General features: G+C 40.8%; 4 protein-coding genes across 6 annotated transcripts; all 4 read right to left on the reverse strand.

The window, feature by feature from the left end:
• Nucleotides 1-4655: 4655 nt before the first annotated feature.
• On the reverse strand, nucleotides 4656-7547 carry LOC108013814 (arrestin domain-containing protein 17). Its single transcript, XM_017079789.4, has 5 exons — nucleotides 7356-7547; nucleotides 6759-6887; nucleotides 6476-6693; nucleotides 5529-6123; nucleotides 4656-4925 (listed from the first exon to the last, which is right to left on the reverse strand). The coding sequence occupies exons 1-5, from the start codon at nucleotides 7468-7470 to the stop codon at nucleotides 4741-4743; spliced, it is 1242 nt and encodes a 413-aa protein (XP_016935278.3). The 5' UTR covers nucleotides 7471-7547; the 3' UTR covers nucleotides 4656-4740.
• Nucleotides 7548-7971: 424 nt separating this feature from the next.
• LOC108007944 (arrestin domain-containing protein 3) lies at nucleotides 7972-10461 on the reverse strand. The gene is made up of 5 exons (XM_036819008.3): nucleotides 10155-10461; nucleotides 9320-9463; nucleotides 9049-9260; nucleotides 8400-8982; nucleotides 7972-8339 (listed from the first exon to the last, which is right to left on the reverse strand). Exons 1-5 carry the CDS (start codon nucleotides 10267-10269, stop codon nucleotides 8083-8085), a joined length of 1311 nt encoding a protein of 436 aa, XP_036674903.3. The 5' UTR covers nucleotides 10270-10461; the 3' UTR covers nucleotides 7972-8082.
• An 8-nt stretch (nucleotides 10462-10469) lies between these two features.
• On the reverse strand, nucleotides 10470-13149 carry LOC108007946 (arrestin domain-containing protein 2). Its single transcript, XM_017071715.4, has 5 exons — nucleotides 12925-13149; nucleotides 12677-12826; nucleotides 12410-12618; nucleotides 10928-11510; nucleotides 10470-10867 (listed from the first exon to the last, which is right to left on the reverse strand). Exons 1-5 carry the CDS (start codon nucleotides 13037-13039, stop codon nucleotides 10683-10685), a joined length of 1242 nt encoding a protein of 413 aa, XP_016927204.4. The 5' UTR covers nucleotides 13040-13149; the 3' UTR covers nucleotides 10470-10682.
• A 419-nt stretch (nucleotides 13150-13568) lies between these two features.
• Nucleotides 13569-15814, reverse strand: LOC108007945 (arrestin domain-containing protein 17). 3 transcript variants are annotated; one of them, XM_036819007.3, is made up of 5 exons: nucleotides 15292-15814; nucleotides 15003-15152; nucleotides 14731-14939; nucleotides 14006-14600; nucleotides 13571-13849 (listed from the first exon to the last, which is right to left on the reverse strand). In XM_036819007.3, the coding sequence occupies exons 1-5, from the start codon at nucleotides 15401-15403 to the stop codon at nucleotides 13599-13601; spliced, it is 1317 nt and encodes a 438-aa protein (XP_036674902.3). In that variant the 5' UTR covers nucleotides 15404-15814; the 3' UTR covers nucleotides 13571-13598. The 3 variants fall into 3 exon arrangements, with proteins under 3 accessions (XP_070852983.1, XP_065721441.2, XP_036674902.3); XM_070996882.1 differs by lacking the exon at nucleotides 15292-15814 and having other exon boundaries at nucleotides 13569-13849; nucleotides 14006-14616; nucleotides 14731-14950; nucleotides 15003-15127; XM_065865369.2 differs by lacking the exon at nucleotides 15292-15814 and having other exon boundaries at nucleotides 13569-13849; nucleotides 14731-14950; nucleotides 15003-15126.
• Between the last annotated feature and the right edge of the window lie 131 nt (nucleotides 15815-15945).

Below are 15945 nucleotides of genomic sequence, written 5' to 3' on the forward strand. Positions count from 1 at the left end.
CTTTTATAATTATGTAGTAGTTATAAATATGTAGATGAAATTTTTGATTAATCAACATAGAACTATTTTTTTTCCTAGTTGCAACCTGCAGTCTATTGAATGGAACCCGCTATATGCCCCATTGCTCTGCAACTTTGTGTGGGAACACCGGAAAAGTTTCGGTTGCATTTGGCCGTTGTCTATGCAGTCGGTAAAGTGGCTTAGACTGTCGACACAAAACTTGACTCAGTCCCGGCTTAAATCTTGTCAATTCCTATTTTCGTCTTTCTCCTGTGGGCCAGAGTGTGTGCTTCTGGTTTTCGTATATTTCGCACAAGTGACAATAAAGTTTTTAGTTTTGGCTGAGAGTGCGTGACGAGTTTTTGCCATTAGCCGAAGTCGAAAGAACTTTTTGGTTTATAGACAGCGAGCCGAGCTGCCTGTTAATGAAGCCATAATGAGTCTCCTTGAAACTTGTACGAAATAATGGCCAGGCTCGTAAACAAATCGAAACGTAAGAGAACTCCCATTCGCAGAGGCAATTTTAGAGGATTTATTTGGACCACCTTCCGCAGCTGCGGGGGAATTGCTTTTCCACTTTTCCACTTTTCCGCCACTAATCACAAGTGCCCAATCATCTTTATTGCTCGACTCGAGCCCGAGCTCAAACAGCGCCTGTCGAAGGCAAACAAGGATACTGAATACAAGGACATGGATTTGGGGGCTTGCGAACCTCTCAAATTGCTGCCGTCAAAGCCGCTGAAATTCGTTTGCGGGACGAAATTCACTTGCGATTGTTTGGCAGAAGCGCTGTTGATGTGGCCGGGTGTTTTGGGTGGGGGTTAGCTGAGGCAGCCATCGGTGAAATTCCCGTGAAAGCCGCAGCCCACACACTCGGAGCCAAGGACAACCCAGTCGAGAAAAGGTGCAAACCAGGCGGGATAAACAAAAACACGTTGCGTTGCGCCGAACAGAAAGAAAAACAGTGGCAGCTTTCAACCGAGAAAGCAGGGGAAAAAGCCTGCCCCAAGGGAAAAGCCGAAACCCTAGCCAAAAAAATAACCGGCAAATCGAATCCACAAAAAATGCTAATTTTATGTCGGTTTCTTGTGCGTCAGTGGGTGGTCGCAGTCCGCAATGTACAATGTTGGCCAGCAAATTGGGCTAAGCATGTCTATCTGTGCGGCACGTACATTGGCATTATCTATAATCCATTAGGAGCGCCCAGGCAGAATCAATTGCAGGCACTTGACACATGAATAAATGGCTTTTAAACTGACACCGAAATAAATTAAATAATAAAAATCTCAACAACGCCTCGGGATTTGTTTTGCGTCAATGCCGTAAAATCTCAAATGTTTCTACTTTGGAACAAGGCATTTTACGTTTGATTCTAGCTTCTTTAGAATTTCACTAGCTTAGATCCCAAAAAAGAAAAAGACTGCCTAACGATCTGCATGTTTTTGCATTCATTCCACCGTAGGCTAGGCTCAACTAATTTGGTTTTTCTGTTTTCTCGGTTCTTCCCCTCTGAAAAATACATCTAAATTCCAAATTTCCGCAACAACCGACTAAGCACCAGAATCCACTCGGAACAAGAAGCCGAAACTAGTTATGCATTTAGTTTAGCCAGTTGGGCATTTGGACATGGGAAAGCCAAATGCCAATTACCACGAAAGCGCCATTGAGTAAGCCATTTAAATGCGGAGGGCCAACAGCAGCTCCCCAATGCGACTGCGAGTCTGCCGGGGATCCAGACCCAGATATCCCCACCGACTGGGTCATTCCAGGGGCGAAGTGCGAGGGAAATTACTTAATGCGGTCATTAGTTCGGCGCATTTGGCCAACTAGATTCGACAGGGTGCGATGTCTACACTACTCAATGTGGATGCACACCAAGGATGTGCTCTTGTAACCTTTTGAATTTTTAAAATGTTTCGGAATCAATACAACTTCGTTTGATTTACAGTAAGGGGGAAGAAACGAGGAACAAAATAGTTTAATTTATAAAAACCCCATTTCATTTATACTTTTAGCATTTTAAAATATTAATACTTGTATTTTACTTAATTAATATGAATAAATACAGACCATTTTTCTCTAATAAAAACTAAAAGGTAAGACCCAATTATGACTTTTTGTGTTTTCCCTGTATTCATTGCTTAATAGTCTGGAATCCAAGTGAGACTGCACTTTATCTCCAATTCAAAGTGAACTCATTTGAATTAAACTTGAATGTTTAGTTGCAAAAAACATGGATTATGAGTTTGTTAAATGCTTTTAATGCTTAATTCCCACGTGTCAATTGCTTGGGATCCGCTTACACTCAAACGTGAAATTTCATCGGGTGTAAGGAGGAAACCCTAGGTGGTGGCATACATATAAAAATGGTAGCTTAGGAGGGACAATCCAACAGATTACCAACCTGAAAGTTTTGACTGGTAGGCGGGGAAAGATGGGAATGGGTCTCCGGCAAGCACGAGTCCGCGAACAAATGCGCGAATGATAAAAACTAAACATGTCCATGGGTTGGTGTTTTGTTTTCCGTTCCCCAAATTTCTCCCTGATGGTTGATGGCATCATGAGCGTGCCTGGAGCTCAATTTAAGCATTTACGGTGACCACCCTTGACACCTGAAAATGTAAAAGTTCCTGGAAACACAGTAAATTATGCAAAATTCGTCTTGTAGTGTTGTTCTTTCACAAGTAGGTATGTGTTTTTTAACCAATTTTTTCATAGCAAGCAAAAATCATGAATTATTATTATTGTGTCAAATATTAAACTAAAACAAAGGAAGAATGCTATAGGCGAGTGCCTCGACTATCAGATACCCGTTACTCATCCAAAGGGAATATACAGAGGGGAGGAAATATACAAGCAGCAGAGCGAGATTGGCTAGATCGACTCGACTAGTCATCCTCATCAAGATTATATACACTTTAAGGGGTCAGAATCATCATTTTTTAAAAGTGGTTAAAAGAATATTTAATACATTGTTGTGATAGTTTTGATAGCGAAGGCCTCGAGGCTTTGATGAGTTTTATTTTGAACAAAAAAAAAAGTTATTAATAATCATTATTTTTATACCCTTGCAGAAGGTATTATGATTTCAGTCAGAAGTTTGCAACGCAGTGAAGGAGACGTTTCCGACCCCATAAAGTATATATATTCTTGATCAGCACACTAGACGAGTCGATCTAGCCATGTCCGTCTGTCCGTCCGTTTCTACGCAAGCTAGTCTTCTTTCTTTTGCAGGTGGTATATAAGTCGAAACCAGCCGGATCGGACAACTATATCTTATAGCTCCCATAGGAATAATCGGACAAAAAGTATTTTTTTAATTATATCTTTGGTGTTTTTTAACATAAAACCTCCTAAGCTTGGAAATACCATTTTCAAAATCCGACGACTATACCATATAGTTGTTATCGAAACCATCGGAAAGTTGGTGGGAAAATAATATGAAACAAAATAGAGCTTCGGAGTTTTTTGACATATTATCTAATACTATTGGGTATATCATTTTTTGTGTTTTTAAGAACTTCGTATTAAATTTAATAAAAATCGGACGACTCTAACTTATAGCTAGCAAAGAAACGGTCAGCGAAATAATGAAATAATTAATTTTAAAAAAATGTTGCTTTGTTGATTTTGATCGTGTTTTCTTTAACTGTGGGATACAGAATATTTTAACTTTTCATCATTACAAATTTAATTTTACACAAATATCACTGAAGCTAGCAAAAATAAATTTAACATGGTGGTACTATCATTCATGATTTCTTATAACTGCAAGGGTATACAAACTTCGGCTTGCCGAAGCTAACTTCCTTTCTTGTTATTATTTAACTTACAATGATCAAACAATTTCTAGAATGTTTTTTATTCAATGAAGGACTTACACTGTTCTATTTTTATTGCATACTTTTCGATACATCAACTTTGCTAATTTCATTTTAGCACCTTAGCAAGCAACATAACCTTTGGGACAACCAAGTTTCTATAAATTGCTTGTTTATGGCGCGTATAACAGATGAATTTATAATAAATATTATATATTTTAGCACTGTTCTATTTAGTACACTTGCCATAACGGTTTGAATCTTTGCTAAAGCCATAATTGATGTCCCAATTTATGCCACTTTTTTAAGTGATTATGGATTATAAATGTGCTACTGTACTATCGTATAAGATAGCAATTAGATCTGTTATATACAGTCGAATAGTTTTGTGTAGAAGAGTAAAACCAGATCTAATTTATTTGTATACGTTAGCACAGTAGCACATCCATTACACATAACGGTTCTGGACACAGCTTTTTTATTCTTACGACGATACAGGGCCAATTCGAACAGGACGGGACGAATTCGATGGTGGCGGGCTATTGAATTAAAAAAAATAGCAAAAAATTTATAGTTTCAATAAAATGAGTCTTGGTTCTTTAAAGACAAAATTTATGCCTGCGCTTTCAAAACTTTTTCAAAATTTGGGTTTCAGTTTCCAGCATCTGTAATGACTAAAATTTTTATAATGTGTGTAATGAAAAGTTAGAGCGCTGTATTGCTATGTAAACAATCCTTTGATGACCAAAATTGGTCCATCAAAGTTCAAGATATAATTAAAAATGGCCAAAAACAATTTGGTTTCCAAATAAATAATTAATAACTTAAACTTCCTCAGTTCGGAAATAATTGTTTATTTTTCCCGATTTGCATGAGGAACCGCAAAGTTGATTGAAAAAACTGGACAGTTAAACATGGTCTATTTGACAAAGCTTTGATTAACGAATCCCGCATTCCGATTATTTGCCGAGAGCACGGGAGTAGGACTGGGTATATTGTACACAGGATAGAGGGGAGCAAATTCATTGACCCCAAAAGCATGGATCTCTTCCTCGTTGATATTGCCGCGCTGCGTGTGCCGGGATTCCTCATAATTAGGAAGTGCTAAAAAGTATAAGACAGGTAAAAAATGATGATTAAATAAGATTTTTAAATAACTTTTTCTTGCCAGCCATGTATATTTTCTACTTTCAATTTGCTAAATAAATTTTGTATGGTTCGATAGAAAATTTATTGCCTATTGTGGTATGAAAGCTATTACCATTACCATTATTATTGTCATTAGCACTTTCTTATCGTTTAAATGTAGAAACATTTCTCATTATCTTGAAAACAATAAACAATATGAGTAACTTTTAATTAAGACTTTTTCATTATCTTATTTTATTGCACTCGCTATTTTATAAAACAATGGTGTTAAGGCATTAAGACATTTGTTTTGAACAAAACATCATCAAAAATGTCAACAAATCCTAAACCTTTTTTTTGAAAAAGTGGCATAACCCGACTCTAAATGCTCAAAAGATTGCGCTGAACTTGCTTTTTTGCAATGTTTCGACAGTATAATTATCCAGACTACAGATAACTGCGTACTTAGTTCCTTAAAGAATGATTTGATAAGATTGCAATCAATCATTACAGGTTCATTGGCACGTAGACTGTAGAAAGGCATTTCTTCACTGTGGGAATGTAAAATCGTGATCTCACCTGAATCAGCCGGGCTGGGCGTCAGATCGCTGGGCATACTGCCAAGTGCGGTCACCATGGGAAGCTCGTCGGGAGGATCCCTTCTGGATTGCGGTCCTTCGTAGTGGGCACTACGTCTGGGAGGTTGCTGAACCACAATGCCTGAAACCGCCAGGGGAATAGTTCCGATAGTAACTGGCATGACCATCAGCTGCTGCTCCCGGAGACTCTTCACCAGCGCCTCCACCTCCAGTTGGTAGGCGATCTGGATGAGGTTGCTCAGCTCCACGCAAGTGGGCGGGGTGGATGGCACGGGAAGATCGATGGTCAGGGAACGGGTGCACTGCTTCAGCACCGAGTCGCCCTTGGCTCGCGATATTATGATTCGTTCCACTCGGGAGTGCTCTGGACTCACGCTGTAGTATCTAACCAGCATTACGAGGGACAGTCGAAGTTCGGAGACGGCCATCGCAGTGTTGTTGACCACCACCACGGTCACCGGAATCTTCTGGCCGGGCACATAGCCCGCTTGCGGCAGGTTTATCTCCAACTTGAGAGGATCCGTCTTGCAGGGACCGCAGCAGAAGGTGCGGTATCCCTCGGTGTGCGCAGCCAACTGCGGTAAAAAAAAACAAAATTATAATACATTTAAAAGAAAACATATATCTAAATTTTAGTATAGGACCGCTATAAATAAATATTGTTATTGTGTGAGTAAAGATGTTGGTTTTATACCCTTTCAGAGGTTTGTAACATTAAGGTAAAGTATGTTAAAGTTTCATGATTTTCAATATATGTTTCCTATATTTATGGTTATTATTATCTTCAAAAATTATGAAAGACAAAATAAAAAAAATAAAAAACTATATTGAAACCAATTAGATTCAAGACCCAAAAAAACACTTTATCTTCTCATATATGAAAAATATTTTAAATGTTGTAAGCAGTTAGCTTAAGATTAAACTCACCCTTAGCTGGGGCGTGTCAAAGTTCAGATCCAGCATCTTGAGAACCGTAAAGCCCTTTGTATAGGCCTGGTCGTACTTCCATGGTCTAATCAGCAGGACCTTGACTATATAGCGGATGCACCCATGGCGGCCCTCGAAGGACGAAGGACACTGGTAGGGCAGCTGACAGGCGAAGTTGTAGTTGTGCACTCCAGCCTGAATGGTGTGTCTGTTGTTGTCTTTCCAGAGATACAAATATTTATAAGTGCAAACATCTCTCAAAGATTCCACATGCTTTACTCACTTTGCTCGGAACCCAACAGATAAGTGTTGGATGCTAGATAATCCTCACGGCCCGCATAGAGCTTTGACGATCCGAGACTCTTCTCGGTCCATTTGGTTATAGAATAACCGACCACCTTAAGTAGCACAGCTGATAAGAGAAAGAAGAGAGTAAGTTGAGAAATCAACCTTATCTTGGAGAATACATAATCAGTTAATAAATTTAATCGGTGATCAAAATGACTAATACAATTCTAATGCTAACTAAACTCTTTATATAGAAACTCACTTCAAATATTCAAAATAATTAATATGGTGTTTGTTATATAAGGGGTTTGTATGGTTGTGTTTGGAGGTATCGGAAACACTTATCCTAATCTCGGTATTGAAATAATCCCAAAGCGAAATTGCTGTGTGTTGTTATCAATCAACTTCACACATTCCGCACCGAAGAATGTCCGCTAAAGTCAATGTCGTCATAAAAATAAATAATTTGCACAAATACACACATGTCGTTATCGAGAAAATATTTATAATACCGCGGCTATATAGAGCTAAATTTGAACAATTAACTGAACATTCGGTTTCACGTTCTTTTCCTTTTTCTTTGATTGAGTACCTTGAACCTCCTTGGATCTATCGCACTTGAGGGTCACGCAGCCGTTGACAAGTTGACCCGCGTAGAAAGTACCATGTCTATTATTATCGAAGCTGATCTCACACGTAACGACCATTTTTATTTTTCCCAGATTAAATGACCGAGCGAGCAAACAGCTAAAACCGATGGTCTGGGGCGACTAATTTAAGTACAAAACTTCTGGACTGCTTGCGGTGCGACCGCGTTGTTAGATAAGCGATAAGAACCCCAACTTGGAGCGGAAGACGGAATCGGGTTTCTCCGGGAACAACATGGAATCGGACCCCGAACTGTATAAGAGTCGATCAAAAGTGCCCTTGCGAACTATTTTGGGTGTTCGCTCTGGGGGTATGATTGTTTGGCCTGTAATCTGAGTTCGGAACTAAGTCCTTGTCCCTGGAGAAGTTGGTGTCAATCGTTATTGTTCCCTATTTAAGGGGTTCTGATAGGAAAACCACTTATTAACATAGCAGAAGCATCTTATTTGAAACGCAAAAATCTTGGAAGGCCAATCGTAACAATGATAACAGTTCTTAAAACGCACACAAGTGTATCGAAGTTAAAGCAGTTCTAGTGTCCCCTCTAAAAAATATTGATAAACATTTTGGCAAATTTATTATAATGGGTTTAGATGTGATATTTTTATAGCTTTTGCTTTGTTTACAAAACATGCTTCTCGTTCTTAAGTTTCTAGTATTTTTATCGGTTATCATAGCCAAGTTCCCTTGTCCTTGTCGACATCCATAGCGGGATTGACAAAGGCTCTCTCTGCCATATAGTTCTGTGTATAATCCGCTGGCGGTGGTGCTGAGGGACTTGGAATGTCGAATACCGGATAGAGTGGCTTGTAGGCACTACCATCCAGGTCAAGAGTATTGGACTGTACTGGCTCCGGGTCGTCTAAGTCGTCGGTTTTGGCGGCAGCCGTGCTGCGCATGTGAAGAGCCTCCTGATAGTTGGGGGGAGCTAAAAGTAAATATTTGATATATAATAGATAAAGACAATTAGCAATCTTAATAAACTCACGAATTGAGTCATCCACAGCCCAGGGGCTGGAAGCATTTGGAGTAGGAGCGGTGGGTACATTGCCACCAGCCAACCCATTTACATCCAGTGGCTGACCTATCAAACCACGAGGTTGGATCGGCACATGTTGGGCAAGGGGAACACTGCCAATGGTCACAGGAATGCTGACTATCTCGTTGTTGTGGCAGCCCTTTACTTTGGCCTCCACCTCCACCTGGTACGCTATTTGGATGATGCCGCACAGGTTGAAGCAGGTGGGCGGGGTGGCCGGGACCCTAATCTCGTAGGTGAAGAGCTTCTTGCAGTTCCGCTGAACGGAGTCCCCTTTCATGGTATTGACCACCAACCGCTCGCATGTGAAATTGGGCATCGAGGGGGGCTTGCTGTGGTAGGTCACCAGCATCACGAAGGACATGAGGAGCTGCTCCACCGGAATGTGGCTGTCGTTGGTGATCAGCACACTGAGGGGAATACTCTGGCCGGGCACAAACCCTGTCTGGGGAACGGTCAGTTGAAGGGCCAATGGATCTGAGCGGCAGGGCCAGCAACAGTAGGTTTTAGAGGTCTCACTGTGGGCGGGCACCTTAAAATATACGATTCATTTAGTTTTTAAAAATATATACAGATGTGTTTCCATCTAAAAGCATACCCTTAGCAGCGGACTGTCGAAGTTGAGGTCCATAACCTTGAGAACCGTAAAGCAACGCGTATAGCTCTGGTCAAATTTCCAGGGTCTAACCAAGGTCACGTTGGTCATATAACGCACCCTTCCATTGGTTCCCTCGAAGGACGAAGGACACTCGGTGGGGATTTGGCACACAAAATTGTACGTGTGAATGCCAGCTTCTATGGAGACTTGACCTGCAGATAGTGTTAGTACTTAGCAAAAGTTCTTGAAGTGGAATGGTTCTTATACGAACTGCTGAGATTGGATCCAACCAAAAAAGTTTTGGATGCAACGTAATCCTCTCGGCCGTAGAATGTGCGTCGTCTCCGCCTCCTGTTAATGGTTACCCTTTCGATCCATCGCGTCTCGGCGTAACCGGTTATATTCAAGGTGATGGCTGCGGAGAAAAAACTCAGCTGATAAACACGAATTTGGTAAACATGGTACGTAAACATTTATTCAAAGGGGTACAATGTTTATTTGTGCCCTGTATTTACCAAATACACTTTTCGTTTTAAATGTATATAAGCAAAATTAGAATTGTTACACTTTATGTTTCTCTTCTTCAAGTCCATTATTTAATTAATAGTTAGAATGTAATGATTCGATAAAGAACTATCTTTTTTAGCTTAAATTGGTTGCAGTTCATTAATTTATTCGTGGCTATATTTTGAAAATGATTTTATTTAATGTTTTAAATTAAAAAATTGTAAAAACAATTGCTTTGCTTTGATTTTATTTACGAAATGAATCGGTACTAAACTCGACACCTTAGGGAAAACCAAACATTTACCTGCCCATATTTAATATCAATTAACGCGAAAACCATTGATTGTTTAAAAATAATTTAATCTTATCGACCGCAAGTACTTATCATCGATGCATTTGTGTATGTTCACCTAACACCTTTCTGTGGACATTAGATTTTGCACGTGTGGTTCCCTTGCCATTATAAATAATGTGAGTCACTGTGATCGATCTTCGTTGCAAAACGTTTAACCGCACTTAAAAATTCGAAGATAAGATAGGCATGACTCATGCCTGAAGTATCGCCAAGTTGCCAAAGTATCCCAAACGAACTCCCTCACCTTTCACCAACTTCATCTTGTCCAGTTTCAGCGTAACCCTCCCAGTCAGAACCTGGCCCCCAAAGTAGGTGCCATGGGGATTGTTATCGAAGTCGATTTCACAGGTAACAGCCATAATTGTAATTGTAATCGTAATTGCGTATTTATTGGCCGATCCACCTCCGATGCCAGTGCAAACACGACTGATTTGATTTTAATGCCAATGTTCAGTTATTTACTCCCTAACTTCCGAGAACTCCAGACAGATTGGATTGGACAGCTTTCGGCGGAGCAAATAACAACATGCCCACTTGCCTGCCAGAAACAAACTGAGAATAAAACAAACATTGCGATGGTTCTATATTGGTAGCGATGGCCAGACCAACTTTTATCTTATCGCTTCCACAATTTTGAATTATACATTTCGCCAAATGAAGCATACAGGCAACAAGTAAGCCCTGAAGAACTGGGAAAATGCCAAGGATTTCTTAATTTGGGGGATTGGGTGTCCAATAGTTGTCAAACTCGAATTATTATTCTCGTCCTTCCTCACTTCTTTTCCTCTTTCTCTAAAACAGCCTTTTCAGCTTTTTCTTCATTTTGAGTAGGCATAGTAAAGACAGGATAGAGCGGCTTATAGGAGTTTCCTTCCACATTTTCCGAATCCTGCTGTCCTGGCTTGGAGCTCATAGGATCTGTAGAAGAGTACATGGCCTCAGCATAGCTAGGTGGTGCTGTAAGATATCATATTAACACAAACTGGTGTAAGGATAATTTATTAAAAGAGTACTTACATAAGGTGGATCCCTCTGCCCAGGGGTATGGAGGGGCAGCTGGAGCAAAAGCACCCTCGCCTTCAACCAAAGTCAAAGCTCTCTGCTCTGGAAGCGGGGGGGCAGAGCTGTCTGGAATATATTGCACCATTGGCGGTGTTATCGGAACCCCACAGATAGTAACAGGCATTATCAGAGTTCCGTTTATGTGCATGCCCTTCACCTTGGCTACAACTTCGATCTGGTACCCGATCTTAATAATGCGGCACAAGTGTAAGCAAGAGGGTGGAGTGGAGGGAATCAGCAGTTGGAAGTCGTACATTCTCCGAGAGTTGCGCCTAACCCCATCTGCCTTCAGCTTGGCCACGGACTTGCGCTCACTATTTGTTCCTGAGCTAAGGTCACTGTAGTAGGTGATCATCATGGACAGGGCAACCTTCACTTCGTACACCTTGATTTTACTCTCGTTGCCCACCAAAACATTTATGGGGACCGTCTGCCCGGGTAAAAAACCAGTCTGCGGCAGATTGAGCTCCAGGGTCAGCGGATCCGATCGGAAGGGCCAGACCCCGAAAGTCTTCTCAGTCCTGGCCTGCACGGGAATCTATATAAAAACAAGGAAGAACGCTATAGTCGAGTACCTCGACTATCAGATACCCGTTACTCAAAGGGAAATGGAGATATGCAAGCAGCAAAGCGAAATTAAAATGCGCCACCTACCGGCGGTAGACAGATTTAAGCGTTATGGGCGTTAGAGTGGGCGTGGCAAAATTATTTTTGGATCAATCGATATGTATTGACGACACCAATACATTTCAGTTAAAATTTTTTATCTAGCATGCAAATTGTGGGCGTCACAGGTTTTCGCGGTTTGTGGGCGTTTAAGTGGGCGTGGCAAACTTTTTTTTAGGTCAATCGATAGGTATTGATGAGAACAATACATTTCAGTTAAAATTTTCTATCTAGCATCAAAACTGTAGGAGTTACAGTTTTGGGCGGTTTGTGGGCGTTAGAGTGGGCGTGGCAGTCTACTGAAACAAACTTGCGCTGCGTAAGAAGCTCAGGAATCTGTACGCCAAATCTCAATAGCCTAGCTCTCATAGTTTCCGAGATCTCAGCGTTCATCCGGACGGACAGACAGACGGACAGACGGACAGACGGACAGACGGACAGACGGACAGACGGTCAGACGGACAGACGGACAGACGGACAGACGGACATGGCTAGATCGACTCGGCTAGTGATCCTGATCAAGAATATATATACTTTATGGGGTCGGAAACGCTTCCTTCTGCCTGTTACATACTTTCCGACGAATCTAGTATACCCTTTTACTCTACGAGTAACGGGTATAATAATTTGAATCGTTTTAAAAGATTTATCTTCAGGAAATATTTTAATTTAAATTAAAAAACGTTATTCATGTTACCTAAATATGAAAAGATTGTACATTACCGAACTTAAAAATATTTTCACAGTAATATAATATATATATAAACCCACCTGAGAAACAGACTCGTAAGTGCCTATGTCCATTACTTGAATTACTGTAAAAGCTCTTGAAAAGACACTATCGTACTTCCAGGGCTGTATAATATTGACATCCACCATATAACGTATACGACCGTGCGTACCCTCGAACGACGAAGGACAGTTGATTGGAACTTGACAGGCAAAATTATACGATCTGGTTCCGGGCTCCAAAGACATTTCTTTAATAATTGCAATGTAATTTATAAACAAAACTTATATGCAAATTAATACTCTTACCGGTGCTTATTTCGGATCCCAACAGAAAAACTTTACTGGAAAGGTATTTCTCAAAGCCATTGAACGATTCTGAAGTAGACTTATTGTTCGAATCAGTTTTGCTTTCGGTCCAATGGGTCTCGGCGAAACCTTTAACCTTAAGTCTAATTGCTAAGGATGTAGTAATGAGTTAACACGTATTGTTCACTTTTGCAGGATTCACACCAGCAAACTCAATCATTTTGCTTCAAGTTCGATTGGGCACTTACCCTTAATTTGAATCACTTTGTCCGTACTCAAAGTCACTTGGCCAGAAATCGTTTGGCCCGCATAGAATACTCCTTGAGTATTGTTGTGGAAAAGAATTTGGCAAATTATTCCCATGGTTTTTGTTTATGAGGATCCCGCCGTGAGTTTTCTATTTATTTATGGCTGGCGTCACTTGTTGAGCTGTTTCCCCTTTAATGGTCACAAATAAACTGAACAAAAAAGCTTCAATCTACTTCTTTTGTGCTTCGGACACCTTTGGTTTATTTATCTTATCAGTACAGCCGTAAATCTAATTATTGGTAAAAAAAACCCCATACAATTTCTTTTACATTGAATGGTTTACTTCCAACGTGTGAGCCATATTATCAGTAATAAAATGAAACAGCTGATTGCTGGCTCAAACCAAAAATCCCCCAACCGTGAATTGACTCTCTAGTATTTCGAGAGAGCCATTTCACTCAACTAGAATAAATATTTATACTCCAGTTGTTGATTGCACTTGTCTCTGAGCTATATCTTCGATAAGATAGCACATAACTCAGCAAGGTATTGATCACTGGGGCATAAAAAGTTCCCACAGTGCGCGTTTCGCAACAAGGAAACCAGGTATCGTTTTAATTTGATCTGTTTTGTTTTATTAAATTGAATTCTTTATTTATTTTTTAAAACACCTTTAAAGCCAAGTGCTTTTTTCTACCTCGTCATTAACATAGCCTCCATCAGTCTTGTTTTCATTGGGTCTCACAATAACTTCTTCCATTTGATTTGACAAATCAAAGACACCATACAAGGGAGTAAACGAAATGTCTTCTCTTTTCTTCTGCTGTGACCCCCTACCAGCTTTTTTCTGAGACTTTTTTTTAGACTTAGCGAATTTTTGTGGATCCGGACAGATGTGTTTTGCTGCGACATAATTCGGCGTGGCTGCAAAAAATCAATAATATCTTTATAGTACACTCGTCCGTAATATATTTTCTTTTTTGTAAAACAATCATTTAGTTCTGTTAAAGAAAATGATATCTTTCGTTGAATATATAGCATTAACAATTTGATCTAATTTACCAAAAATGGTAAACTCACCAATAGATGGGTCAGCAGACCAGGGAGTTGGAGGGCCAAGTGGTTCTCCAGCCTGTTCGCTCCCAAGTAAAATCAATGCCTTGACATCCAGTTGCTGGGGTAGTACGTCCTCGCCCCAAATCTTTGGCTCTTTCTGCAGTTGCCTCGTTAGCGGGACACTTCCAATAGTTACGGGTATGTGGAGTGACTGACCACCATGACAACCCTTGACCCTGGCCTCCGCTTCAACCTGATAGCCGATCTGAATGATGCTGCACAGATTGAAGCAGGTTGGCGGAGTTGCAGGCACCTTGAGATCGAAGGTTAGCTGCTTGCGACATTTCGTCGACACTCCCTCTCCAACTTTCTGGACCATCACAAAACGTTCCTTGTTGGTGTCCGCGCTCGGGGGCTGACTGTAGTAGATCACCACCATGGCCAGTTTTACGGTTATGTCCTCCACCACTACGCCACTGTCGTTGGAGACAATTACTTCCACCGGTACAGTCTGTCCTGGCACAAAGCCACCCTGTGGCAGGGAGAGTCGCATACTGAGGGGCGACGAGCGACAGGGAAAACAGCAGAAAGTGCGCTGTGATTCCACTTGGCTGGGTACCTGAAAGGAAATTTCACTTTTTATGGGTTTATAAACGGTACTGATATAAGAAACGATATTTTTACTTCACAGATTTCATATAAAAGTTGTCAATTGTTCCTAGAAACACCATAAGTTAACAAAGACTTACCCTCAACATCATACTCGCCGAGTTCAAGTCCATCACTTTGAGCACAGTGAAACACCGATTGAAGTTCTGGTCGAACTTCCACGGACGCACGAACCTCACGTTCACCAGATAACGTATCCGACCGAGTGTCGCCTCGAAAGAAGAGGGACATGTGATGGGCAACTGACAGGCGAATCTATATGTGCTAGTGCCGGGCTCAATAAGCACCTCTGAAATGGAGCTTTGATTTCTTTATCTCTTGATTTATGGGGATTTATCATCTTGGAACACACCTATGCTGGAACTAGACCCGTGCAGATAGGCCCTAGTGGCCAGGTAGTCCACATGTCCGTTGAATGATTCACCGTTCGATTGATCCTCCGGATCGTATTCCGTATCAGACCAATGGGTCTCGGCATATCCTTTGATTTGGAGAATCACCGCTGAATGGAAAGTTAAGTTTTCAATGTGGCTGCTATTTTTAGCTCTTGCAATACATGCACTTCAAATCCAATTAAGTCGGCCCGCAAATAAAGTTTGCTTCGAATGGAGATAACGAGTGTAAATGAATCAGCGTCTTACCTTTAACTGGTTTCGTCTTGTCAGTCTTGATTACCACCTGTCCAGAAATCAGCTGGCCTGCATAGAAAATCCCCTGGGGATTATTAAAAAACTCAATCTCACAGATTACCATTATTCGGATTGATTTCACTGATAATCCCGGAACAAGTTAACTTTTGCCCTGTCTGCGTCGTGTCTCCAAGCCAACTGAAGTCACCCACTGGGTCTGATTTTATTTTATTTTTTTGCAGCATTTATTTGGACAACATTTTTATTTTATCTTATCAATGCGATAGGTATTTATGTATTTAAACACAAATTTGTACCATTGCTGGAGTATTTACATATGTAAGTGACAGCGATAGGAGATATATGAAACCGCCAGCGGGAAGTGATCGATAGAAGGGGGAGGTTTCACAAGGTTGAGATAGCGGAGATAAAGCGTTGTAACTTCAAGGGCCACTCTGACATTTAGCTACTGAATTTCCATGCAAGTTTTAATACATTTATGGCGTTATTTCACTCAACTCTCCGCGTTGCCAACTACCCGTGACTTTGCACTCGCTCTGAAATCAAAAACATTGCAGTGGGTTTTGTAGAGAGTTAAGGCGATAAGATAATACAGGCCAACAGCAAATATTGGGTAAGAGAGTCTAGGCCCTGTTAACCACACAG

Source organism: Drosophila suzukii, chromosome 3, assembly GCF_043229965.1.
Source record: "Drosophila suzukii chromosome 3, CBGP_Dsuzu_IsoJpt1.0, whole genome shotgun sequence".
NCBI lineage: Eukaryota > Metazoa > Arthropoda > Insecta > Diptera > Drosophilidae > Drosophila > Drosophila suzukii.

Bases quoted from the DNA above. Each gene is read 5' to 3' on its own strand.
- LOC108013814 (XM_017079789.4), bottom strand. From the start codon at position 7,470: ATGGTCGTTACGTGTGAGATCAGCTTCGATAATAATAGACATGGTACT. The intron at 6,888-7,355 runs GTACTCAATCAA...TTCTCTTATCAG, and splicing joins TAGATCCAAGGAGGTTCAAG to CTGTGCTACTTAAGGTGGTC. The intron at 4,926-5,528 runs GTGAGATCACGA...TATACTTTTTAG, and splicing joins GCCCAGCCCGGCTGATTCAG to CACTTCCTAATTATGAGGAA.
- LOC108007944 (XM_036819008.3), bottom strand. From the start codon at position 10,269: ATGGCTGTTACCTGTGAAATCGACTTCGATAACAATCCCCATGGCACC. The intron at 9,261-9,319 runs GTTCGTATAAGA...CACTATCTGCAG, and splicing joins GGTTGGATCCAATCTCAGCA to GTCAAGTCTCCATAGAAGCT. The intron at 8,983-9,048 runs GTATGCTTTTAG...GTATATTTTAAG, and splicing joins TCGACAGTCCGCTGCTAAGG to GTGCCCGCCCACAGTGAGAC.
- LOC108007946 (XM_017071715.4), bottom strand. From the start codon at position 13,039: ATGGGAATAATTTGCCAAATTCTTTTCCACAACAATACTCAAGGAGTA. The intron at 12,619-12,676 runs GTAAGAGTATTA...CAATTATTAAAG, and splicing joins GGGATCCGAAATAAGCACCG to AAATGTCTTTGGAGCCCGGA. The intron at 11,511-12,409 runs GTGGGTTTATAT...GTTTTTATATAG, and splicing joins CTTACGAGTCTGTTTCTCAG to ATTCCCGTGCAGGCCAGGAC.
- LOC108007945 (XM_036819007.3), bottom strand. From the start codon at position 15,403: ATGGTAATCTGTGAGATTGAGTTTTTTAATAATCCCCAGGGGATTTTC. The intron at 15,153-15,291 runs GTAAGACGCTGA...CTTTCCATTCAG, and splicing joins CAAGACGAAACCAGTTAAAG to CGGTGATTCTCCAAATCAAA. The intron at 14,601-14,730 runs GTAAGTCTTTGT...ATTTCCTTTCAG, and splicing joins CGGCGAGTATGATGTTGAGG to GTACCCAGCCAAGTGGAATC.